Below are 26266 nucleotides of genomic sequence, written 5' to 3'. Positions count from 1 at the left end.
TGTTAAAAATCCACGTTTGAAAAAAACATACAATAACATTTTGCAGCTTGTTATTTTTGTGGCACTAATAAAGACTTATGAGGGATTATACCTGTTAGCAGAATATTCCTGGATGAGTTTTGCTTCTATAAAAAGTTTTTTTTTTTTTTTGCTGTTCTGATAGTTTTGTTTGTTTGTTTTGTTTTGTTTGTTTGTTTGCTCTTCTGAGAGATAAAGGAGACGCAGGAAGTGTCACACATCTTGAAGGTCATTCTTGCGATGGGTTTATTGCAGAAGATGATGGACCAAATGGCTCTGACACATGCACACGCTCCTGGGCACGCCTGCTGCGTGGTCGCTTCCCATGACCCCCGGGGCCCTCTATGCCTCCCCCCAGGTCACCCTGCCCACTGCCCCCACTTCATGTACCACCAAGCCCTTTCCTTTCCTGGGCACCGCTCTTGAGCAGCGTGACCAGCGGCCTACAAGTGCGTGTGGCTCAGAACATAAAAGCATCTTCAACGTTCGTCATTGAGCCAAACAAAACACAGTGTTTGGCTCAAGAGCCGGCGACAGCCTGCATCCCTATCCACAAGTGAACCGGCCCTTGGCTTGTGACCGGAGGGATGGCCGCTCTTCCTTGTCATCCAGCACCCGGAGCATGTACGTGCCCATATAGATGAGAAACTGTCCCGTCACCTGGGCGGAGTAGGACAGGAACCGCAGCAGGCTCCTGTGGCAGAGGGAGATAGGGAGGCTTTAGCTTGGGATTTTGGGCCAGTGAGAAACAGACAGGATGGGAATACTTCATTCCCCCCACCAAAAGGCACTCGGAGGAGGCCAGACTGACATTTAGAGAGTGGCTGTCTGAGCACTTTCAGGGTGCAGGTGTCCCGGGGCTGGCACAGATGCAGCTGCCATGGCAGTGGGTCTGGCCAGGAGCAGGTCTCTGTGAGCTCCCTGAGGACCCCCTTGCTGCTGGCCCAAGACCACCCCAAGAAGCACAGCTCCCGTGAGCCACCTGAAGTGTGGCCTGCTTGCTGAGTGGCTGGCAAGCTCTGTGTGGAGCAGATGGCCGCACCCACACAGGTGTGCTGTGTCCTGGGCTTCGGCTGCTGGGCTGTTCTAGGGGCCCAGCTACTGAAATCCCTTCCCTTCCTAAGGTAGTAGCAGGACATTCAGCAGTGACTGAGCCCGTGGGGATGCAATAGCCAAGCCTGGGCAACTGTCTCATCAGGAGGGCCCACTGCCCCCAGCACCCACAACAGGGTCCCTGGCAGGAGGTGCCTCCAGTGTGGGGGCTGTCGTGAGTTCCATGGCTGCCTGTGGTGTCATCAGATTTATCAGAGAATACAAATTAGTAACAAGAAGGCTGAACTTGTCTTTCAAGAAAGACTTTGTGGCCAGGTGTGGTGGCTCATGCCTATAATCCCAGCACTTTCAGAGGCTGAGGTGGGAGGATCGCTTGAGTCCAAGAGTTGGAAGCTGCAGTGAACTATGATTGTGCCACTGCACTCCAGCCTGGGGGACAGTGTAAGACCCTGTTTCTCAAAAAAAAAAGAAAAATGGCCTGGAATGTGGTTCATGATTGTAATCCCAGCACTTTTGGAGGCCGAGGTAGGTGGATCACCTGAGGCCAGGAGATTGAGACCAGCCTGGCCAACATGGTGAAACCCCGTCTCTACTAAAAATACAAAAGTTATCTGGGTGTGGTGGTGCATGCCTGTAATCTCAGCTACTCAGGAGGCTGAGCCACGGGAATCGCTTGAACTTAAAAGGCGGAGGTTGCAATGAGCTGAGATCGTGCCCCTGCACTCCAGCCTGGGTAGCAGAGTGAGATTCCATCTCAAAAAAAAAAAAAAAGAAAAAGAAAAAGAAAAAAGATTTCGCTGAGGTGGAATTTTGGGTGAGGTTAGCTTTCTTCATCATACCTTTTTCGGTTGTTGTAACTCTCTTGCCTCACTTTTAAAATCCAAGTGTAAAGCTATTTTCTCCTATCCCGGCAAAAAGGAAAAAAACAAAAAAAAGGAAGCTCTCCTGGGAGTCAAGACTCCAGCACTATGACAGTGACTGTAGTTTAGAGTCAGCCACTGATGGCTCTGAATGGGAAACTGAGGCCACAGAGGAGCCACACACCCTGGCCCACCTCAGGTGAGGCCGGGAGACCTCTGAGAGGAGGGCATTTCCCCTTTGCTGTGCTCAGCACAGATCAGAGCAGTTGTCAAGGCCACGGGGGACGGCAACAACACCCTCAAAGAGAAACGGGCGGCCCTGACCACAGGGACATGCAGGGGGCACTGGAATGGCAGCAGCTGCAAAACTTTTCGACTTGAAGACCTTTCTACTGCAGTCAGCCACTGTCCCATCCACTCCTTCCACAGAGATTAGTTCTTTAAGGATCAATGGTAAATTTACTGGAGTAGAAGCAGGTGTAGTTAGAGCCCTGGCAATCGTAAAGAGCTTGGAAACAACCTTCTCATTTTATTTTATTTATTTTTTGTTTGTTTGTTTATTTATTTTTGAGACAGATTCTTGCTCTGTCACCCAGTCTGGAGTGCAGTGGTGTGGTTATGGCTCACAGTGGCGGATCTCAGCTTACTGCAACCTCCACCTCCTGGGGTTAAGCGATTCTCCTGCCTCAGCCTCCTGAGTAGCTGGGATTACAGGCGCCCACCATCACACCCAGTTAATTTTTGTATATTTAGTAGAGACAGAGTTTTGCCATGTTGGCCAGGCTGGTCTCAAACTCTTGGCCTCAAGTGATCTGCCGACCTCGGCCTCCCAAAGTGCTGGGATTATAGGTGTGAGCCACCATGCCTGACCAACCTTCTCATTTAAAGATGATAAAAGCAAGGCTCAGAGAAGTTAAGGAGTCTGTGAAAGGTCACACAGCTGATTCCTTAGAGCAGGGACTGCTGGTGTCTCTCTCAGTCCCAGGCTCAATGGCAGGGGTGCCACCCAGTTATGGGGCAGGAACACCCAGGAAGGCTCCTTTTGATCACATGGAATTTGTTTGAATAGGTCTGGGGTATGGTTGGATCAGGAGTCTGTCTTCTAAAAGTTCTGTTTCCTGGGATGCTGTGCAACCAGCCTGGCCCTCGTCTTTGGGATGACGGTGCCCTGGCATTATGTGGAGAGGACACATGCCCATGCCACCTTACTGGTGAGGCTGAAGTTATCAGGAGTACAGGGGATACACGCAAAAGTGTGTGATTCACCAGGGTCTAGGTGACCGCTCTGTACAAACCGGGCCACAACCTCCCTGGCTCTGGTTTTAGTCATCATCACCTAGAATTAAGTGCTCTAGTTCTTAAAATGAATGTGGTTCCTCTTTATATTTATTATTTAGCTTTTGTTTCTAATGAATAGCTAATGGTCTTTGGAAGAAATAAATCTGTTTTGGCTTGAGATTTTCTGTTGTGTGAGATGAGCCTGAGGGATAAGAGTTGACCTCCAGACAACATTACTCCAACTGCCCCTAACAGTGCTAGCCGGCCAGGGAGCCCCGAGAAACAGGGTGGGGACCACTGCCTGTGCCACACCCTGTGCAGTCTGCAGACCCCCGGAGGTGACCCCTGGAGTGTGTTACCTCAGCAGGCCCTTGAGTCCCGTGCACCGGATGTCGTAGGACACGGAGTACATCTCATACATGGTGGCCTTCACGTTAAGGCAGCCGATGAAGTCCTTGGGGTTCAGCCTGTACAAGTTGAAGGTGACTCTTGCTATTCCCGACCTCTTTGGCGGCGAGCAAGTGGGGACGTGCTGGCTGCCCTGTGACAATGTGGGGAGGGGCAGGCTTCAGGAGGCTTCCTAACCCTCCCACATCATCACTCTGCTCTTATGCCAGCTTCAGATTCTCCTATATGTCTGTTTAAGGTCTGTGAGCAGCTCCGTGGCTAATCGATAGAGAGATGCTTTCAGCATGACCCATTTGCACACACTACGACTATGTCCAATTAGCCACGAGGCGTCTGTCCCTAATCTGCCTTCAGTTCCGGACTCAGGGTGAGTCTGGTGTGGCATCAGGGCCTGGATTTTAGGACCCTGTTGCTCAGTGGATAATTGTGCCCTGATGAGTGGTGGGGACCCACTTGCCCTGGAGGCCACCATGGTTACCTGGTGACAAAACAATCTCATCTCATCACCATAACACAGTTATGGTAATGGAGAAGCAGGTAGCATTGGTTCAATTTTATGGGGGCTACTGGGTGGAAAGTACCAGAATCATATGGCTGAAGTGAGGGCGGAGTGGGCACCTTCCCAGAGCACCTCTGTGTTTTAATAACCCCCCGGGATGAGAGCAGACTCCATGGGGAAGCCCAAAGCCATGCAGCAGACCCCCTGGGTAGGAGGAGGAAGTCAGCGACCTCTACACATCCCAGGTTTATAAATAGCACTGGAACAGAATTTTCCCCACAAAATGGTTTAAAAATATGAGAGCAAAGCTGCCCCCAGTACAAATGACAGGCCAGGAGCTGTTCTTCCTGAGTGGCTTGTGCCACATACAGATCTTGCAGCACTCAGGATTCGGGTCTATGCAGGCTTCCTAGGTCCTGTGAGCCTTCGAGGTTGGGAGCCTCTGAAGCTGTGAATGGTAAATTCACTAATGACAGTGACCTCATGAATGGGAACTGAAAATGTAAATACCCCTAAAATTACCCAAACCCTCGTCGCTGTGGCCAGCCTTCTTTATTCCCTTGTCCCACCATACAGACAAACCCACCTGTGGTTCCAGCTGTAGCCTCTAATTCGGATCATACGGAATTTGTTTGAATAGATCTGGGGTATGTATGGATTAGGAATCTGTCTTCTAAAAGCTCTCCCTCCTGTGATACTTTAAAAATATAAGAGAGCAAAGCTGCCCCAAGGTACAAATATCAGGCATTTGTCTTTGACTTGAATTTGTCTTTCAGGAAAGATTTTGTGGCCAGGCACAGTGGCTCATGCCTGTAGTCTCAGCACTTTGGGAGGCTGGGGCAGGAGCACCCCTTGAACAGGGCAGGAGGTTGAGGCTGCAGTGAGCAATGATTGTGCTACTGCCCTCCAGACTGGATGACAGAGAGAGACCTTGTCAAAAAAAAAAAAAAAAAAAAAAAAAAAAGAAAAAAAAGAAGGAAAAAGAAAATAAGATTTTGTGAGGTGGAATCTCGGGTGAGGTTGACTTCATCATCCTTTTCTAAGTGGCTGTAACTCCCTCTTCTTACTTTAAAAATCAAAGCTGAGGCCGGGCGCAGTGGCTCACGCCTGTAATCCAGCACTTTGGGAGGCCAAGAGGAGCAGGTGACCTGAGGTCAGGAGTTTGAGACCAGCCTGGCCAACATGGCGAAACCCTGTCTCTACTAAAAATACAAAAATTAGCCAGGCATGGTGGTGCACGCCTGTAATCCCAGCTACTCAGAAGGCTGAGTCAGGAGAAGCACTTGAACCTGGGAGGTAGAGGTTGCAGTGAGCCGATATCGCGCCACTGCACTCCAGCCTGGGCGACAGAGTGAGGCTCTGTCTCAAAACAAACCAACAAACAAAAAAACTCAACCAAACAACAACAACAACAAAAACCCCACCACCACCACCAAAAAAAAAAAAAAAAAAAAAAAAAAAAAAAAAAAAAAATCAAAGCTGAGGCTGAGGCTGTTTTCTCTCAGCGGCCTCTTGGGGGCGCTAGCGAGCCCTCAGCCGGGAAACGTGTTTGGAAAGCTCGGATCCTGGCATCAGAGAGGGCTTCTCCTCCCATCCCGCACCTCTTTTTCCGAGCCTCACTTTCTGACTTTTGAAAGTTGTAATTTTACTCTCCCTAAATGTCTCTAGTCTTGGTTAAAATTATGACGCCCTCCCGCCGCGGATCCGCTGTGGCCTCGCCGAGCGGGGGCTGCCGGGCCGCGCTCTTCCTGAGGGCGCTGGGACCGGGGAGCGAGACACCTGCTGGCGGCTTCCTGCTCCGGCGTTCTGGTCTCAGTCTAAACTGGCTTTGCCCAGAAAGGCCTACAGGTGGCTGGGATCCAGGGAAGGTGGTTGGGCAGCCGAAACGGGGGCCGTGGGCCCCCTGGAGCGCGTGGCCGGCGGTGGCATCGACACCCGTGGCATCGACCGCCCCTACCGCCCTGCCCTGCAACCAGGTTCCCAGCGCCCACCAACTCCTCCCTGTTAGCCGCGTGTCTCCTTTGGAAAAACAAACCCGCCTTTTCCACCTCCTACTGCTGCCGTAACAAATGACCAGAACCAATGCTGTCCCACTGCCGAGGTCAGAGTCAAAGCCAGGGCGCAGGGCCGCCGTGGGGGCTGCAGGGCAGGCCCGGCCTCTCGCTTTTCCCGGCTTCTTGGGCGCCTGCCTTCGTGGGTACCCCACATCCCTCCTCCTCCTCTGTCTCTGGCCCTCATGCTCACCTGCCTCCCTCTCATAAGGACCCTTGTGAAGACTTCGGCCTCTACCCAGATGATCCAGGACAAACCCCACCCCAACCCCGCCCCAGTAGCCTTCACTTAATCCCATCTGCCGCGGCTGAGGATTAAGACAGGGGCGTCTGTCCGGGCGCCTGGGCTCAGGCCTGTAATCCCAGCACTTTGGGAGGCCGAGGTGAGTGGATCACCTAAGGTCAGGAGTTTGAGACCAGCCTGACCAACATGGCGAAACACCGTCTCTACTAACAATACAAAAATTATCCGGGTGTGGTGGTGGGTGCCTGTAATCCCCGCTACTCGGGAGGCTGAGGCAGGAGAATTGCTTGAACCCTGGAGGTGGAGGTTGCAGTGAGCCCAGATTGCACCACTGCACTCCATCCTGGGCGACAAAAGCAAAAAACTGTCTCAAAAAAAAAAAAAAAAGAAAAAGAAAAGAAAAAGAAAACAAACAGAGGTGTCTGTGGTCTGTGGGGGCATTATTTTTGCTGCTACACTTTCCTCAAGCAAAAAGCCATGTAGACCAATATTTGCTTTAAAAGATTTATCTAATTCACCCCACAATTAATAGTCTCATCTTCAGACATAATCTCCCCACCTGCTTTTTTTTTTTTTTTTTTTTTTTTTTTTTTTTGTGAGACGGAGTCTTGCTCTGTCACCCAGGCTGGAGTGCATTGGTGCTATCTCAGCTCACTGCACCTCCGTCTCCCGGGTCCGAGCAATTATCTGCCTCAGCCTCCCAAGTAGCTGGGATTACAGGTGCCCACCAGCATGCCCGGCTAACTTTTGTATTTTTAGTAGAGACGGGGTTTCACCATGTTGGCCAGGCTGGTCTTGAACTCCTGACCTTGTGATCCACCCACCTTGGCCTCCCAAAGTGCTGGGATTACAGGTGTGAGCCACTATGCCCAGCCCTCATCTGCATTAAAGATTACATTTTATTCTAAATATTATGCTTTTATAATTGGTCTGTTTTTTCTTTCCCAGTCAGGAAAATTGTGAGGTTATATATATATGTATATGTATAATATATGTAGAAGTAAGGAACAGAGAGACATAAAATGAAACCTACACACTGCCATCCCTTAGAGACCCAATCCACCTCCCACATCTCCCCTCCTCTCAAGAGGTTTTTATGCCATGCGTTTTCCCCTCACTTTTCTTTATTTTCAGCACATGTGTATCTCAAACACTATATTGTTAATTTTGCATATTTTTGAATTATCTGTAAATGATTTGATGTGGAGTTTATCAAAGTGCAACCTGGAGACATCCAGGAATCCTGAGGCCCTATCAAGGGACTGAGAGGTCAAAAGTAGGCCAAGCATGGTGGCTTATGCCTGTAATCCCAACATTTTGGGAGGCTGAGGCAGGTGGATCACTTGAGCCCAGGAGTTCAAGATTAGCCTGGGCAACGTGGCGAAACCCCACCTCTAAAAAAAATACAAGCATTTAGCTGGGTGTGGTGGCATGCACCGGTAGTCCCAATTACTTGGGAGGAGGGGGTGGCAGGATCTCTTGAGCCCAAGAGGTGAAGGCTGCAGTGAACCAAGATAATGCCACTGCACTCCAGCCCGGGTGACAGAGCAAGACCCTGTCTCGATAAAAAAGAAAAAAGAAAGAAAGGCCATAATAAACAGTAAGATGCAGTTTGCCTTCTCTGTTCTCACAAGAAATGCTGTTTCCACAGCACATTCTGAAAACCTGCATAACTCAGTGAATCAGTTTTTCTCAATGACCAACGCCTGCTCTTACAAAATCATCCCCAGGAAAAAGGTCCATTCAAAATGGAAGACAGACCGATGGATTCACTGTAAGAGAGGAGGCCAACTTCACTGGTACACCTTCAGATTACACGCTGCATCTGACCTTTCTGAAAACACCTCAACTCACTATTCTGAAACCATGACTTGGTGAGTTCTGGCATAATATAAAAAAAAGAATATCCTCAGTTATCTGAATAGGCTATTAAAATCCTCCTCCTTTCCCAGCTGCATATCTGTGTCAGGATGGATTTTCTTCGTACTTCCATCAAAACAATATGTTACAACAGACTGAATATAAAGAAGCAGATATAAGAATCTTCTATTAAGCTAGACATTAAAGAAATTTACAAAAATGTAAAAAATGCCATTCCTTAATCTTTTTGTTTTGGAAAATAGTTACTTTTCATAAAAATATGTAAGTTAAGTTAACCTGGTGGCTGGTCACGGTGGCTCATGCCTGTAATTCCAGCACTTTGGGAGGCTGAGGCAGGCAGATCACAAGATCAGGAGTTTGAGACCAGCCTGGCCAACATGCTGAAACCCCACTAAAAATACAAAAATTAGCTGGGCTTGGTGGCAGGCAGCTGTAATCCCAGCTACTTGGGAGGCTGAGGCAGGAGAATCGCTTGAACCTAGGAGGTGGAGGGTGCAATGAGCTGAGATCGCGCCACTGCACTCCAGCCTGGGTGACAGAGCGAGACTCCGTCTAAAAAAAAAAAAAAAAAAAGTGAGTTAAGTTAATCTGTATTGGGTTATTACTTTTAATGAATTAATACATATTTTAAAATTTCTGAATTTTAATTTCTTTCAAAAATATGCTAATTAGTAACTTCCAAACAATTTAAATTTTGAAGATTGGCTGGGCACAGTGGCTCACGCCTGTAATCCCAGCACTGTGGGAGGCAGAGGTGGTGGATCGCTGGAGATCAGGAGCTTGAAACCAGGAGTTTGAAGTCAGCCTGGCCAGCATGGCAAAACCCTGTCTCTACAAAAAGATGCAAAAATCAGCCAGGCATGGTGGCACATGCCTGTAGTCCCAGCTACTTGGGAGGCTGAGGCGGGAGGATTACTTGAGCCCAGGAGGTCGAGGTAGCAGTGAGCTGCGATCGTGCCACTGCACTCCAGCCTGGGTGACAGAGCAAGACTGTCTCCAAACAAAAAGCAAACAAATTAAAAAAAAAAAAAAAAACTTCTGGGGGCGGTGGCTCATGCCTGTAATCCCAGCACTTTGGGAGGCCAAGGCGGGTGGATCACCTGAGGTCAGGAGTTTGAGACCAGCCTGGCCAACGTGACGAAACCCCTTCTCTACTAAACATGAAAAAAAAAAAAAAAAAAAAAAGCTGGGCATGGTGGCAGGCACTTGTAATCCCAGCTACTCAGGAGGCTGAGGCAGGAGGATCCCTTGAAGCCAGGAGGCATAGGTTGCAGTGAGCAGGGATCACGCCACTGCACTCCAGCCTGGGCGAAAGAGTGAGACTCCGTGTCAAAAAAAAAAGAAAAAGAAAGAAAGAAAAAAAAATCAAGAAGTCTGGCAATACCAAATTTAATGGTGTAAAAATGATATCATTGTTTATTCTGGAGATGCCTGTCTCTGTCTCTTGCTCCCTCCTTTTTTTTTTCCTTAAGACTTACTCTAGTGCCCAAGCTGGAATGCAGTGGTTGGATCACAGCTCACTGCCACCTCAAACTCCTGGGCTCGAGCAATCCTCTTGCCGCAGCTCCCAAGTAGCTGGGACTACAGGTGCGCACCACCATGCCTGGCCAATTTTTTTATTTTTAGTAGAGACAAAGTCTTGTTATGTTGCCCCGGCTGGTCTCGAACTCCTGGGCTCAAGCAATCCTCCTGCCTTGGCCTCCCGAAGTGCTGGGATTGCAGGTGTGAGCCACCGTGTGTGGCTCCTGTAGCTCGTTTTAAAATTAGATTACTTGTTGTTTTCATAATTGATTTATATGAGTTATTTACATTTACTGAATACTAATCTTTTATCAGGTTATGTTGGAAACACCTTCTCCCCATTTTGTGGCTTATTGTTTTACTTCTTTTATAGTGTCTTTTGATGGAAAACATTCTTAAATGAATTGATTTCTATCTTTTAAAAAAAAAATGATTTGTGCATTGTGTTGGCCTGGTGTGGTGGCTCACGCCTGTAATCCCAGCACTTTGGGAGGCCGAGGCAGGTGGATCACAAGGTCAGGAGTTCAAGACCAGCCTGGCCAATATGGTGAAACCCCATCCCTACTGAAAATACAAAAATCAGCCAGGTGTGGTGGCACACGCCTGTAGTCCCAGCTACTCGGGAGCCTGAGGCAGAAGAATCACCTGAACTCAGGAGGCAGAAGTTGCAGTGAGCTGAGATCACACCACTACACTCCAGCCTGGGCAAAAGAGTGAGACTCCATCTCAAAAAAAAAAAAAAAAATGACTTGTGCATTGTGTCTTGTTTTAAAAAAATCCTTCCCTACGTGAGGATGTCAAAGAAAGAGAGATTAGATTTCAGCCTGGTCTCTAACATCCTTCGTGTTCCCCACCTCTACTGCTTTGTGTTACATCACAGGCAACATCTTTCAGATCTTTCATCATTACCTTCAGCTCTGTCTAACCTGAGTCTCCATTTACTTGATTTTAGTTGCTATATTTTTCATTTCCAAAAATTCTATTTGATTATTTCAAATCTGTGTAGTCAGTTCTTATTATCTCTTGTTCCTTTTTAATGTATTTTTATTTTTTGAGACAGGGTCGCCCTCTGTCCCTGGGGCTGGAGTGCAATGGTGCAATCATGACTCTCTGCAGCCTTGACCTGCCAGGCGCAAGTGATTCTCCAGCCTCAGCCTCCCAAGTAGCTGGGACTACAGGTATGCACCACTATGCCAGGCTAATTTTTATATTTTTTGGTAGAGATGGGGTTTTGCCATGTTGCCCATGCTGGTATTTTCTTATTTTTTGTTTTTTTGGAGATAGGGTCTTGCTCTGGCACTCAGGCTGGAGTGTAGTGGTGTGATCACAGTTCATTGCAGCATCCAAGTCCTGGGCTCAAGTGATCCTCCTGCCTCAGCCTCCTGAGTAGCTAGGACTTCAGGTGTGTACCATTGTGCCCAGCTAAGCCTTAAAAAAATTTTTTTTTTGTGGAGATTGGGATTTTGCTATGTTGCCTAGGCTGGTCTTCAATTCCTAGCTATTCTTACTTTAGATTATTTTTAATGTTTCTTTGAGCATTTAATTTATTTAGTGAGTCAAATTTAGCCATGGGTGAGCATTTTTAGTACACTAATTTTATACTCTGTATCTGATGATTCCAACATCTGCGGTCCTGGCAGGCCTGACTTTATTGCTTCTGCTTACTCTCATGAATGTGGTGCCTGAGTCCTTACATTCTGTGTTTTGGTTGTGAACTTGCATTGTGAGAACATTAGGAATGAAAACTCTTTGAGGCCAGGATGGACATTCATCCCAAGGGGATCTGCCTGAGCTCCTGCTAGTTACCTGGGGCACTATCAACCCTGGAAACGGGGCTGGAGCAAAGAGAATCCAATGAGCAAACCCCTCCATTGATGCTACTCCCCCAGATCTCTGAAAACTGAACTGAGAGCTTAGGGGTTTGGGATTCAGCAATGCCTAAACCCTCATGAGGGCAGCTTGTGGCCCAAATTCCCAGGAGAGAGCTCTAAGATTCCCTGCTTTACCCTGACCCTCAAATCTCACCCTCTGACTTTGTGTCAGCTGGAGGCTGTCTCCTGTCCTCCCAGCATCTGTCCCTGAGGTCCGTGGGTGCTCACAGGTGGGGAAACCCCAGAGGAGATGCCCGGGGAGCTGCCAGCTTCAGTGTTCATGTTCCTCTCTGGATGCTGGCCTCAAAATTTTAACCACTGAGGATTTCTCTTTCTTGGAAATCAGTTTATTATGTGAAAAGATATTTTGATATTGTGCTTTACATTTTTAGGCATTTTATACTGAGAAGGTTTTTTGAGCTATATCATCTATAGTTTTCCCAGAGACCGAAGGTTTCATTCTATCTCTTTACTTTTCTAAATCTCCGTATTCACACATGTGCACGCATGCACACACACCCCTCTCACTAACTTCCTTGATGGTGTTTACTTCTCCAGCCTTCTAAGAACAGAAATGGTGAAGAGTTGCCAAGTCAATTCTGTGCATTTTACAGGATCTGTAGCTACTCACTGGCCAAAGCCTGTTCCTTGGAATTACTTGCTTTATATCAAATAGCCTCAGTTCACAGAGAGACTAAGTTTCCTAGAAACACTTGTAAGAATCCTTTTGAGGGCAGTGGATCTGGTTGTTAGGTGAATACAAAGGGCATATTTAGAAAGTGGACAAGTCGGCCAGGTGCGGTGGCTCACGCCTGTAATCCCAGCACTTTGGGAGGCGGAGGCAGGTGGATCATGAGGTCAGGAGATCAAGACCATCCTGGCTAACACAGTGAAACTCTGCCTCTACTAAAAATACAAAAAATTAGCCGGGCGTGGTGGTGGGCGCCTGTAGTCCCAGCTACTCCGGAGGCTGAGGCAGGAGAATGGCGTGAACCCGGGAGGTGGAGCTTGCAGTGAGCCGAGATCGCGCCACTGCACTCCAGCCTGGGCGACAGAGCAAGACTCTGTCTAAAAAAACCAAACAAACAAAAAAAGAAAATGGACAAGTCAACAGCCAAGTGGGGCATGTACTTTTGTAGGTAAAAAGTCTACCCAGTAGCTGTTTGGGTGACAGTGTTTTTCTTACCGGTATCCACTTCTGTCCTTTTTCCAAGATCATGAAATGCGTGTTGTCTCTCAAGGTCTGAAAGAACTCTTCTGTGTCCACCACGGTGCCATCTTCCTCCAGCACCAGAGTGACCAGTCCGGTGGTGATGACGAGGGCATCCAGAGTCTAGGTGTGCAACACATCAGAGAAATGGAGTGAAGCCAGGTATTTCCATGTGACCAGCCAATGACATTTATTAAGTTACAGTTGTCAAAAGTGTTGGCTGATTCTGATAAAATTTTAACGGTAAAGGTAACCTTGACTTGTGTCTATGACTCAGTCTTTGCTTGGAAACAGGGAAGTGAAGAATGGTCTTTTTAAGATGAGGACCCACTATGCTGCCCAGGCTGGAGTGCAGTGGCTATTCACAGACACAATCATAGTGCATCACAGCCTCAAACTCCTGGGCTCAAGCAATCTTCCTGCCACAGCCTCCGGAGTAGCTGGGGCTACAGGTACATGCCACTGCATGCCGCCAGGAAGTTAAGATTTTTAATGGATCTGTCTTCTTAAGATACATGAGATAATGATCACATTAAATAATATTTGTAATTTCTAAGATTTCCTATTTACTTAGATGAATAAAAAGAAAGCTCTTGCATGTTTGCTGCTGTAAGAGCCGCAGCCTCGTGTGTGTAGCTGAGTGTCTCTCTTGCTTCACAGACTGCGTGTTGGGTGCTTGTTTCTCGTTTCCATGGGTGCCTGAGTCTGAGTTATGCTTCCCTGAGAGGCTGGGATTCTTCCTTATTTGGTGGTCTAGGACACGGTTCTAGATCCTGGCCTTTACAACCAAACCCAGACTTCCAAAGTCGGCTCCATCCCTGCATCCTCCCTTGTCAAAGAAACAAAGCGACATTCTCCATTAGTGACTGTTTTAAGGTTTTTGTCTCTGTACCTCAGTGTTTTATGGTACAGAGATGTAGTGTTCCCCTTGATCATTTATACCTAACCTTTACTCTCAGAGTTTCTGAGGCCAAGAGAGGGTCTGATGAGTTTAACTTGCTGTTTCTCCTTCTTTCTTTCTCTTCCTCCTCTTTTAAAAACAGCTTTACTGATATATAATTCACATATCACACGATCCACTCATTTAAAGTATACAGTGCAGTGGTTTTTGGTATGCTCACAGAGTTGGACCACCATCACCACAATCAATTTTACAGCACTTTCATCACCCAAGAAAGAAACTGGCACGGACTTGGGAGGTTGAGGTGGGAGGATCACTTAAGCCCGGGAGTTTGAGGCCAGCCTGGGCAACATGGCAAGACCCTGTCTCAAAAACAGAAAAAGAAAAAGAAACTCCATAACCACCAGCAGTCATTCCCAATTTCTCTCCCCGTTTCCTCCCAGTGAGATGCTGCTTTTCTTGACCTTTCTGTGCTGGCCCTGGCTTAGAGCCCAAGACCATGGCCCTGTGTGAGTGCAGGGTGCCCCTGTGGACTGGGGGAGAGGTGCGGGCTGTGGGGCACCTTGCTGATGAGCTCCTGCAGGCTGCTTGCCATCACCCCACGCCGGCTGCTCCTGTCATGGTTGGAGACCCGGAAAGGGCGAGCTGGATGCATGAGCGGGGTGAGCAGGACTCGCTTAGTCTGTGATCCCATAAATGTCAGGGGCCTGAAAATGGAGGTGAAAAGTAAAACCTTTTAAAAAGAGTCTCTCAGGAGAAGTGTGAAAGTACCTAAAAATAATGCATTTTTAATATTTGCATCTAAAAGAAAGAAATTCAGTGGTTGGGATTACTAAAATTATATATACACGTGTACACATAATTCCAAAGAAGAAACAAGTAACACATCAAGCCAGAAAACACAACAGTCTTTATTCCTATTTTACTAGAACATCCAAAGTCCTTGCCAAAACTCTTTGAGAAGGAATGGTTAGGGAATTCAACTCAAACAAGAAATAAGAATTATATTCTGCAAATATGGATGGGAGATTTAAAAAATCTAAAAGAATGATTTCTAGTGGCCATGAAGTAGTTACACAGAGTTAGAGATTCAGTGCACTCAGACACGTGCACATAGCTACATGTTTATACAGTAAGGGTAAACCAGAAATCAATTCAAAAGTGCAATATTGGTCACTATAGCAATCAATGAAGTTTCTGAAATCAACTTAGGATGAACCAAGAACAGCAGAAACACCCTTAGAACTGTGGCTGGAATCACAGAAAGAAAAGACCCTCGGGGCTTACATCACAGGACACTTTGGAGTAAGTCCTCATTTATCAAAGAATTAATTCAAACATTTACTTTTTTTTTCTCCATTTAGATGCAGGGTCTTGCTTTGTTGCCCAGGCTGGATTGCAGTGGTGTGATCTCAGCTTACTGCAGCCTTGACCTCCTGGGCTCAAGCGATCCTGCTGCCTCAGCCTCCTGAGTAGCTGGGACTACAGGTGCAAGCCACCATGTTTGTCTGAGTTTTGTATTTTTGTAGAGACAGGGCCTTACTTTGTTGCCCAGGCTGGTCTTGAACTCCTGGGCTCAAGCAGTCCTTGCTCCTGCCTCAGCCTCCCAGATGAAGCTTTTGATAGCAATTTAAGAAATGCAAAACCTGCTGGGCATGGTGGCTCACACTTGTAATTCCAGTACTTTGGGAGGCTGAGGCAAGAAGATAGCTTGAACCCAGGAGTTCGAGACCAGCCTGGGCAACATAGTGAGACCCTGTCTTTACAAAAAAATAAAAATAAAAATAAATTAGCTGGGTGTGGTGGTGCCTCTATACTCTCATCTACTCAGGAAGCTGAGGTGAGAGGATTGCTTGAGCCAGGATGAAACTAGAAGGTCAAGGCTGCAGTGAGCCAAGGTTGCACCACTGTATTCCAGCCTGGATGATGTAGTGAGACTCCAACTGAAAAAAAAAAAAAGAGAAAAGAAAAGGTAAACTGCCTTCAACACATGATTGCATGCTTTTAAACCAAAAAGCACGAAGGCATGAAATTATACAAAAATAACTCCAAGAGGGGACACACAGGTGCCCTGCTGCTGTCACTAGAAGGGGAGCCAGTAGAGCAACATGTAGAGTTTTCACCCAGGACTGCAGACTTTTGTTTGTTTGTTTGTTTGTTTTGAGATGGAGTCTCACTCTGTTGCCCAGGCTGGAGTGGTTCAAGCGATTCTTCTGCCTCCTGGGTTCAAACGATTCTTCTACCTCAGCCTCCTGAGTAGCTGGGATTGCAGGCACGCACCACCATGGCCAGCTAATTTTTTGTATATTTAGTAGAGACTGGGTTTCACCATGATGGCCAAGCTGGTTTCAAACTCCTGACCTCAAGTGATCCACCCACCTCAGCGTCCCAAAGTGCTACGATTTCAGGCGTGAGCCACCATGCCTGGCTGACTTTTTTACATTCAGAAATAGATTCATAACAAAATGATTGCAAATAACACAATCAGAAATCAGCAAGGGTTCAGGTCTTACCTAGAGCCAGGCACTGTGATAGTGGCATCTGTGTGACCTCATTCAATCCCCATGCCCCCACAGAGCAGGACTGGACACTCCCCTCACCCCGGAGAGCACCCACCTACCACAGGTGCTCATATTAGTGGCTATTTGGACAAATGCTTGTACAGGGACATTCAGGAGAATGAAACAAAAGGTGTAGTTTCAGGACAACCTTGAAAAGGACACAAAGTGAGCACATCACTGCTTTTTGACTGTTAGAGCAGTTTTTCTGGATTAACTCACTGAATGCTAAAATCCTAGGGAACACCTGCATGGATTGCCAATGCCTGTCACCTGCGATTTGGCACTTTATGACACACAGCCATCTATCCATGCTTTATTTTCTGTATGGATAAAGACTTCTTTGTTATATTTCCTGTAATATCTAGCTTAGTTGTAGGCACATACATTTTAGATAGTATATTGTCTAACTTAAAGCTCTACAAATGGATCCAAGTGAAAATTCAGTGACTTACCAAATTGTTTGTAATATAAAAAACTGATAGTTGGCTGGGTGCAATGGCTCACGCCTGTAATCCCAGCACTTTGGAAGGCTGAGGCAGGAGGGTCACTTGAGCCCAGGAGCTAGAGACCAATTTGGGAAACACAGTGAGACCCTCATCTTTACAAAAAATAAATTGAAAAAAAAAATTAGCCAGGCGTGGTGGTGCATGCCTGTAGTCCTAGCTACTTGGGAGGCTGAGGCAAGGGGATTGCTTGAGCCCTAGATTGGGGCCACGGTAAGCTGTGATTACACCACTGCACTCCAGCCTGGGCAAAAGAGTGACACTGTCTCTAAAACAAACAAACAAACAAACAAAAAACAGACAAAAAACGTGATAGTAGAGTAACAAGCTGGCTCTCAAAAATCGCCTTGTTGAGTTCGCGCTACCAGCTTGATCCCAGTTTCAGGCTTTCCATAATAGTGAGCGTTTGTGCCTTCTTCTGGTGCCTCACCAACAAAGTGTCATTCTAGAACCAGACCAAGGTCATTGGCAAGAATTTGGTCTGGAGTATCCTTGGCCAGGATGACATCAGGGCCTCATAACTGCTGGCATCTGAGCACTTGCCACGGCCAGCAGTGTATTAGCAATTTCAGCTCTTGTTAATGTTAGTTCAATTTTTTTGTTTGTTTTTGGAGACAGAGTCTCGCTCTGTTGCCCAGGCTGGAGTGCAGTGACGCAATCTTGGCTCACTACAGCCTCTGCTTCCCGGATTCAAGCAATTCTCCTGCCTCAGCCTCCCGAGTAGCTGGGGTTACAGGCACCCACTACCATGCCTGGCTAATTTTTGTATTTTTAGTAAAGAAAAGGTTTTCACCATGGTTCAGGCTTGTCTCGAACTCCTGACCTCAAGTGATCTGCCCGCCTTGGCCTCCCAAAGTGCTGGGATTAGAGGCATGAGCTGCCATGCCCATTAGTTCAATATTAATTAATATTAACAAATTATCCTCACAACCTTGTAAGGAAACTATTGCCCCACTTCCCGGATGAGAAAACTGAGGCTCAGAGTGGCTTCTCAAAGTCGGCCAGTCAATAAGGGCAAAAGATAGAACCTGATCCCAGGTCTGTCCAAAGCCAAGACTTTTTTTGGTTAGGGGAGTAGGTGGTTTTGTTATCCATCCTCTGAACTTCAAATCTCAAGCAATAAACATCTATCCAGAGGGCTGTGCGGGAGCTGCTCTATGGCTGAAAGCACAGCAGCGCTTTGAGTTCATGCCCTCAACGCCTTTCCGTCTTGGGTAGACAAAGTTGCTACACAATTTGTTTTCAATGAGGCAAGCCCAAGGGAAATGTGCTGGGTTGGGGTTCCCGACCTGTCAGAATGACCTGCACACGTTTACCAGGGACCCACCAAGTCAATCAGAGCCTCGCCCGGCCGGGCTGTGTACTAACACGGCCCCAGGACTGGCACACAGCTTCTGAACTGTCACCTCGATTAAGAGAGTGACGCAGGGTTCTCAGTTACACAATGCCATGAACAACACTGCTGTGCTGACACCACGGGGAATTTGCGCACACTCTCACCCCTGGTGACCCGGGGGAGAGGGCAGTGAGGACGGGCTATGTTACATTTCACATTCAGAACCCTGGTGTCGCCTCCACCTCATCACAGCGGCTGAAATTTAAACTATCTGAAGTCCCCACAAGGAGGGAGAGAGAAAGGCCCAAGTGCCACTGGATGCCAAACCCTCGTGTGTGAGAGCTAGCGCCTTGCCTAACCACTCCTTGGGATCCACCTTACAGACAGCGAAACCTAGGCCTGGGGAAAGCAGGAGGCGAATCGTCAGGGCAGCAAAGGCTAGACCAGGGTCTGAGCCCAGCTCCAGCTTCCACCCAGTGGTGTGGCACCTGGCCAGAAGACGCCGCTCCCACAGGAGAGAAGGGCCCGGCCTCAGCAGCAAGAAAGAGCCTCTCTTCACCCCCAAGGCAAGAAGTCACCACAGTCTTGCACAGGCTTCTAGCATCTGTCTCACGGGGCCTGGCGGTGTATTTCCTACTTTCCCACAGTGCCTGTCAGCACGCCATCTATTTACTGAGTGAAAGATGCTAGGCCAAAATCAGAGAAATGAGAGAACATGGTCCATGTCTTCCAGTGCTAGGTCCAGCCCCAGTGGTCAAAGGCACAGCCCTGGTGCTGCATCTCCTCATTGGACGAACATGCTCACGCCTTCATAAGCACCTGTGCTCCAGTGACCTGGCTCAGATGATTAATTCCAAGTTCCTGCAGTCTTTACCTGTCTGACAAGATAAGAGCTGGCAACCATTTCTGGTTCTTTCTGCCTTCACCTGCCCTCAAGATCAACATCGTCAGTGAAAAAACACCTATTGTTCTCACCTGTAGCATTTCCCAACCAAGCGCTGGGTGACTGCTGGAGGAAAGGCTGGTGGGGGCACAGAGGACAGGAAATTGACACCCCACCTTCTTATCAAGGAGGAGGGTAAGTGATTTCTGGGTCAAGTTCTGTAAAATCAAGGGTGTCTCTATGTAACACAGAAAGGGGTTAGATGAGATGTTCTGCACACCAGGCCTGTGTACACCAGGACCCTACAGGGACTGAATCTGCTGCTACATGAACAAGCCACCGTCTCCACCCAACTCACCTCCAGCCCACTAAATAGAGTAATCTCTATCACTGGCCATCAGCACGGTGCCTGAAAGCAGGGCCACTGAGTGGCCCTAGGATCCTGCGTTTAGACACACCACACATGAGAACTACCACTCCTAATTCCTGTGAAAGTGGGGGCAGACAACCACAGGAAACAGAAAGGGAAATAACCCTCTAACAGGGAAGATATAAGGAAACAGTTTGTTTAAGGAAATAGGCTGTTTCAGAGAAATCCAGAGAAGAAAAGTCAGACTTCATAGAATGCTGTGAAATGGCATGTCTCCCAGGAAAAGACGGGAAGGGAAGGTTTTGTATTCCACCCCGAGGGAGGCAGGACGCTGCCAACTTCCAAAAGTGTGTGAAATATACCAACAAGCCACAGACTGACAGTAGACCTGAACTCTTCTCCAGTAAAACAAACCTGAGCCGTACAGAGAATTAAAAAGCTTTCTTTATATGCCACCTATGGAGGAAAAGGGCCCAGGATTAAGGTCGTCCTCAAAGTGAAATATTTTGGTGTCATGGGTGAGGGGGCAGCAGTACAGGCTGTGTAAGGTAGTGCCGGGGAATATTCAGGGGGCAGTGATGGCTGAGGGAACCCTGTGTCTCATCATTAGGAAGAAAAGGAGGCAGCCACTGTGGGAGGAAGAAGTAGTATGCAGGAGTAGACAGAAGCCAACAGAGCTCTGTCACCAAAAGTGGCAGGGAATGCCAAGGAGGGAAGTGTGAGGTCAAGCATAGGTGTGCAGAGAAGGAAGGGAAGGCTGGGAAAGTGCTCCACAGGCCTGGAGAAGAGTCCCTGAGCTGTAGGGACAGCGTCAGAGGATGGTGGGGTCAATGGCAGGAGGCGGAGAAGCGAGTGCTGCCTTGACGAGACTTCCTGCTGCCCGGCTCCCCTAGGGCTCTTGGACGTGACATACACAGGTGGGAGCACACCCACCCCCCAGATGAACTCGCCCCGACAAGGACTGCCTGGCTCATGGCTCAGTTCTTCGCAAGCTACCTAAAGGCTTGACGTTATCAAGTTTTCAACACATGACCAAGTCTTTGGACACTTTGCAGCTTCATTAAAATAAGAATTTAGATTCAAGAAGCAGAAAGCTGAGAGATTCACTTGAAGCATACTTAATTCCTTACTAATGTCACTAAGAAGACTGTGGTGAAATTTGTACTGAAATAGCAGCACAAAACCTAGAGTTCCTTGTTCAAGGAAAGGAAAGATGTGCTAGATAGCTGTGAAAGCAGCCGTTTCACACGAAGTTTATAACATGTATCAGCTTCATAACAACTTCAGCGTTTGGCAGGAATGTTATCACTGGCAGGACACATGAACAGAGCAGACTTTGTCTGTGACAGTCTACCTGCATGTGGACCTCCTTGATGTCTGGAGCTTTGCTGTGAGACCTCAGGCTGCTTTCCTCATGACCAAGGCCTCTAATGATTCCAGCTGACTAACAAATGGCTGGGTTAAGGTTTCACCACTGACTACAAGTACCTGATTTTTAAAAATTGTGCACATTGATTAAGTTCTTTCCTTGGCAAAATGTAGTTACTAATAAGGAAAGAGTTATGGCATCCTGGACCTGGTTTAAATTAAGGAACCCTGAGAGGAGGCAGAAGTCCAGCAAGAGCACAATTAGCAAATGTGTTAGGACCTGACCTCTGGCTCTTTTGCCCAGACAGGATTTTAGAGAGGGGCAGGGAAGAAAAAGTGTTTTCCCTTCAACAAGAATTACAAATTGTTTTCTTCCAGTTTAGTTTGGAAACAGGTAGATTTCACAGAATGACAGTAGTTCAGCCTGGGAGCAGGTAGAGTTCACAGAGTGACAGTAGTTCAGCCTGGAAGCAGGTAGATTTCACAGAATGACAGTAGTTCAGCCTGGGAGCAGGTAGATTTCACAGAATGACAGTAGTTCAGCCTGGGAGCAGGTAGATTTCAAAGAACTGCAGCAACAGTTTGTCCCTAACAGGTAGAGTCATTCACTCCTGGGAGGAGCCAAGCTAGAAGGAATGTGTCTTAGGAGACTCAAGGTTTCCCAATGTTTCATTTGTCAACAGCTCGTAAGCAAGTCACTTCCACTTCACACTTGACCTCACGGAGACCCCACAGAGTTGCATTTTGGATTTTGGTGAGCCGTTGTGATAGTCAGAGCAGGGACAGGCTCAGCCTGAATCCTGCTCAGAGGCCAACCAGGATTGGTCAGTGCGAGTCAGCCCACACTTCCTTCCCCCATGCTCCGGAGGAACAGTGGGTGTGTTGTGAATTCACTGGAAAAGTGGTTGGAAGGATGCATTCCAAACTGCTAAGTCCTCACCTCCTAGAAGTGGGACTGTGGTGTGGATGGTTCTGGAATAATGCAGAAGAAACAGGGCCCTGACCTTTAGGCCTAAGCGTGTTAATGACCATGCACGAAGCAGGTGTTTCTCAGCGTCCCCCTGCCACCACCCAGACTTGTACTGTGGGCTTGTTTTTAAAGAGAAAGATGCTTCTAACCTGGAGTATGTACAACAGCTCCCATTTAAGAACCCGGGATCAGAAGCTCATAGATTGCGTTTTGTAGCCGGACCGCTCCCTTTCACCCATGTAGTCTCTCTGCCCGCCACAGGTAGGACACACAGTGGGACCCGGCGCCGCTGAACGCCTTCACCTTCAAGCCCGCAAGTGGTTCTCTATCCTTTTCCAGGCACTTGATCTTCAGAGAAACACGATCTCCCTCTTAGACCTTACTTTACAGTTGCTGCCACGCAACGACTTAGGATTTTACCAAGAATTGGCTTGGGTCTGTTGGGATATGAAGATTAACCCAAGCAGGAAAATAGCCAATGCTGCCTGTTCGACCACGAGCGGGTGCGAAGCACAGGGAAGACTCCTCAGGATCCACCCGCCCCTTGTCCCCCCTGCTCCCCAGGCAGCTTCTCCGCCCTTGGACCGGAGGCAGGAGGAGCGCTTCTCCCAGCACCATCAACCTGGCGGGCTCCGCCGGACGGTCCGGGCCTCCCCTCGGAGACCAGAGCCCGCGCTTCCAGGAGGGGCCAAGCCTGCGCCCCTCCCGCGCCCAGCTCCCGTTGCGATTTCCAGGACCCCCAGAAGCCCGGTCCCCTCGCACCGTGGAAGCTTTGCTCGGGGTTCCTGGGACCGGACTCTCTTCTGCGCCCGCGACTGCAGCAGCGGCCAGATATGCAGCCACTCGCCAGCTGTCACTGTCACCTGGTCTGCAGACGCCCGCGCACCTCGCGAGAGCCACACCTGGTACCTCGCCCAGCTGCAGGAGGGTGAGGAGGCGCGGGACGGGCTTGGTCTCTGCCCACAGGCGCGGCTGGACGGCTTGGGCACCAGTGGGGCGGATGGGTGTGTGCGCGGGATCGTGGAGGGCAAGAGAATGCGGGGAGCTGGGGGGTGAGGGGAGCGGGGTACGTACGGTAGGAGAGGCGCACAGGGGAATATGAGGGCACGGAACGCAAGGCAATCGGAAGCGCACGGGAATGCGGGGCTCAGGGGGATGCGGGGGCACTCGCCTGATGAGGGCTCCTGCATAGTCCCGGGCGGCCTCCATGGCGCGGATCCCCTCGCGGGCCTGAAAGCCTCTCTGCCTGCACAGCCTCTTAAAGTGCGGCGGCCCCGCCCCCGCCCGCCCGCCAGCCCCGCGAAGGCCTGACCCGCGCAGGGGAGGACGTTGGCAAGGGCTCTCCACCGCCGAGGATCGCGGCTTCGCGCTCTGGGAGCTCCCGGTCATCCTTGGCTCCCGCAGCCTGGAGCCGCGCGTCCTTCGCTGCCTTGGGCGGTACCGAGGACCTTGGAAGCCCAGATGCTCCGCGGGTCTCTTTTGGTCACTTGTCAGCCTGTTCGTTTGGCACTTCTGGGGGTCAGGGCAGTTGGGGTCATCACCAATCCAGGCAGCATCGCTTTGGCCGCGGAAAGACGGGTGTGTGGATTTTGAACCCAGGCCACGGGTGGCTCGAGTGAGGAGACTGGTGTGAGCGCCACTTGCCTCCAGCGCCGGAGTCCCCCAGAGCCCAGCCCCAGGCTCAGCGAGCCGCTGGTTCCCTGCAGGGATGCGGAAGCTGCCGCAGACACCGGGACCTGCAGCCCTTCAGGTTCTCCGAGGCGCCTGGGCTTCCTGACCCCTGCGCTGCTCTCAAGGCCGTGTCACGAGCATTTGGGGACGGTGAGAAGGGCATGCAGAACGGGAGGGAAAAGGAACCTTTGGATTGCATGAATTGCCTTTTAGTTGTAGTAAGGGACCTTCGCAGAGTGAGGAGGCAAAGAGCAAACCCCGCTGGGGCTGGGGGATTTCCATCCACACCTTGCTCTCATGGTTGTTCCCATCGGAAGATGCAATTAGGGCCTCTGAGACCTCTGAGGAAGGCGGGCAGTCACAAGGGGTTCCCAGAGCCCCTCTCTACAGAACTGAAGAGGTGGGCTCTGTGTTGAGGAGTGGGACTCGGGCAGTAAGAGGTGTAACTTTCTGGGATGGAGGCTTGCTAGGACGTCCTCTCGTGCCCAACTGCTGACTGCCGCCTGGGGAACTGCGTTTCGGGAGCTGCAGCGGGACCCTCGCTGGCTCCTCCTGACTCCACCTGGTTTGAGCAGGCTGACCCGATCTCTTAAGACCTGACCCTATGCCCGCCCTCTTCCTCCGCTGGCTCTCAGAAAGGGTCACCGTGGTCAACAAGCCTTGTGACTTCCAGGACTGTTGAAGCCAAAGGCAATTGCCTTCCAGAGTCAAGGACTCTGCCTGCTGGGAACACCCAGCTCCGGGCTCACAGGGGACAGCTTCCCCCAGAGGCACTGGGCGGACACAGCCTTGGGAGGTCATTCACTGCCCCTCCCACTCACAGCCCCAATCTGATGGATGAGAAAATGGGTCCAATCAATTCAGGTCAACTTACCTCCAACAAACTTTTATTGTGAAAAAGTTCAAATATAGAGATATATAGAAAGAACAGGGCTGAGGGTGGTGGCTTACATCTGTAATCCCAGCACTTAGGGAGGCCAAAGCAAGAGGATGGTTTGAAGCCAGGAATTTGAGACCAGCCTGGGCAACAGAGTGAGACTACCATTTCTACACAAAAGAAGCAATAATTAGCCAAGCATGATGGCGAGCACCTGTAGTGCCAGCTACTCAGGAGGCTGAGGAGGGAGGATCACCTGAGCCCAGGAGTTTGAGGTTGCAGTGAGCTGTGATCATGTCACTGCACTCCAACGTGGGCAACAGAGTGAGACTTTCTCTCTAAAGAAAGAAAAAAATCTGTTTGTGTATATATATCTATATCTATATATGATAGATAGATAGATGATAGATAGATAGATAAATAGATGATAGATAGATAGATAGATAGAGAAGAGTACAATGAGCACACTTACACCCAGCCCCTGGATTCAACCACTGTTAACATTTTGACGTATTTCTTTGTTCTTTATCTATATTTGTATTTGAACCCCTCCAAATTAAATCCTTCAGCTTGCATCTCTGGAGAAACAAGGACATGATCTCATACATAACCATAGTGACACTATCACTTCTAACAAAATAAAAATAAAGATCTGGGCACCGAGTGTGGACATGGGGGTGGGGTGGGGACTAGCGAACATTTCCAGGCCATGGTGATGGCAGAAGGGACCCAGCGGGAGATAACCCTGGGATTTTGAGCTTGGGAGACTGGAGAGATGAGGAACCCTGGATGGGAGCAAGTCTGTGGTGGAAGCAGAGATGGTAGTGAAACTGGGCCTGGGGACCACTCGGTCAGGGAGGCAGCATCGGTTCTCATGCAGATCTTCAGGCTGGGAGTAAAAGTCGGTCACTGCCCTGCTGCTGAGTGGGAGTCCTGGAGTGCTGCGCTAGGAGGGTGGTGGGGAGAGGTGGGAGAGGGCAGAGGGCAGACTGAGCTCCAGGGGACTTGGCTGTAAACCCAGCAGATGATGAAGAAAACAGTGAGAGTCATGCCCAGCCTTCCAGCACATTCCTTTCTCCAGCGCACAAATTCATTCCGTTCTCACTTGACAGGTTTCATCCATCCGTGTTCAACAACTACTCTGTGCCTGGGCAACCAGGATTGGGAACCCAGCTTTTTAGTTCAATTCACCAAATGTTTGTTGTCACAGAGCCTGTGCAGCTGTGAACAGTGGGCTCCACCTGACACCCACACCCTCAGGGAGGGACCTCAGCATTGCCTTCCCTTGGCTCCCAACAGTATCTGTGTGGTGATGCCGCAGAGGGCTCTGCTCTTTCTCTGAAGTACGGATGCCTCCCCACTCCCCGAGTCTCAGCATGTGCTGGGCACAGCCCATGCTCTGCAGCGCAGAGGCCTAGGTTCCTAGACTGGCTTTACCTCCTCTAGCTGGGTGACCTTGGGCGAGTCACATAACTACCCCAAGCCGCAGATCTTAATCTGTCACAGGGCAGCGGCCTGTCTGTCTCACAGGGAGTGTGAGACTCAAACGCCATGAGGGAAGGGCCGGCCTGGTCAACTCCAGCAGCGTAAACGGGACTGACCATGACAGCAATGAACGGCTCCACTCCCTGCTCCTAGCCAAGGGCGAGTGCCTGAAACAGTAATTAATTCCCACTTACTGGAATACATTATAAACATCGGTGCTTAGGGTTCAGAGAAACTCCAGTTTCGAATCCAATTTCTGTTTTTGTTTTTTTTTGGTGGAGGAAACAATCGTCCCTGAACTTTGGCCTTGCTAATTTCAAATTCTGTCACTGTGGGGAACTTTTCTTTTTTGAGCTTCAGTTTCCTTATTCCTACTGATCCCTGATGACATGCACGTTTTACCAAGTTTCAGTGAGGTGCAGTGAGGGTCAACTGAGGTAATGCTTT

The 26266-nt window shown here is 49.1% G+C and overlaps 1 protein-coding gene across 2 annotated transcripts; it reads right to left on the bottom strand.

Annotated features, from left to right (window-relative positions):
* Positions 1 to 240: 240 nt before the first annotated feature.
* Positions 241 to 23012, bottom strand: CIDEA (cell death inducing DFFA like effector a). 2 transcript variants are annotated; one of them, XM_030810110.1, is made up of 5 exons: positions 22409 to 23012; positions 14358 to 14502; positions 12871 to 13017; positions 3569 to 3750; positions 241 to 712 (listed from the first exon to the last, which is right to left on the bottom strand). In XM_030810110.1, the coding sequence occupies exons 1-5, from the start codon at positions 22993 to 22995 to the stop codon at positions 565 to 567; spliced, it is 1209 nt and encodes a 402-aa protein (XP_030665970.1). In that variant the 5' UTR covers positions 22996 to 23012; the 3' UTR covers positions 241 to 564. The 2 variants fall into 2 exon arrangements, with proteins under 2 accessions (XP_030665970.1, XP_003276736.1); XM_003276688.3 differs by having other exon boundaries at positions 22958 to 23012.
* Positions 23013 to 26266: the final 3254 nt, after the last annotated feature.

The sequence above is a fragment of the Nomascus leucogenys genome, chromosome 4, assembly GCF_006542625.1.
Source record: "Nomascus leucogenys isolate Asia chromosome 4, Asia_NLE_v1, whole genome shotgun sequence".
In the NCBI taxonomy this organism is placed as follows: domain Eukaryota; kingdom Metazoa; phylum Chordata; class Mammalia; order Primates; family Hylobatidae; genus Nomascus; species Nomascus leucogenys.
The sequence above is the reverse complement of the archived record's forward strand: the minus strand, read 5'-3'. Positions and strand labels throughout refer to the sequence as shown.

What these genes read in the sequence shown, in the direction of transcription:
- CIDEA (XM_030810110.1), bottom strand. Translation starts at nt 22,995, where the DNA reads ATGGAGGCCGCCCGGGACTATGCAGGAGCCCTCATCAGGCGAGTGCCC. An exon ending in TGCAGGAGCTCATCAGCAAG is followed by an intron (nt 13,018 to 14,357) that starts GTGCCCCACAGC and finishes TTGCACACCTAG; the next exon opens with ACTCTGGATGCCCTCGTCAT. An exon ending in AAGGACAGAAGTGGATACCG is followed by an intron (nt 3,751 to 12,870) that starts GTAAGAAAAACA and finishes ACATTGTCACAG; the next exon opens with GGCAGCCAGCACGTCCCCAC.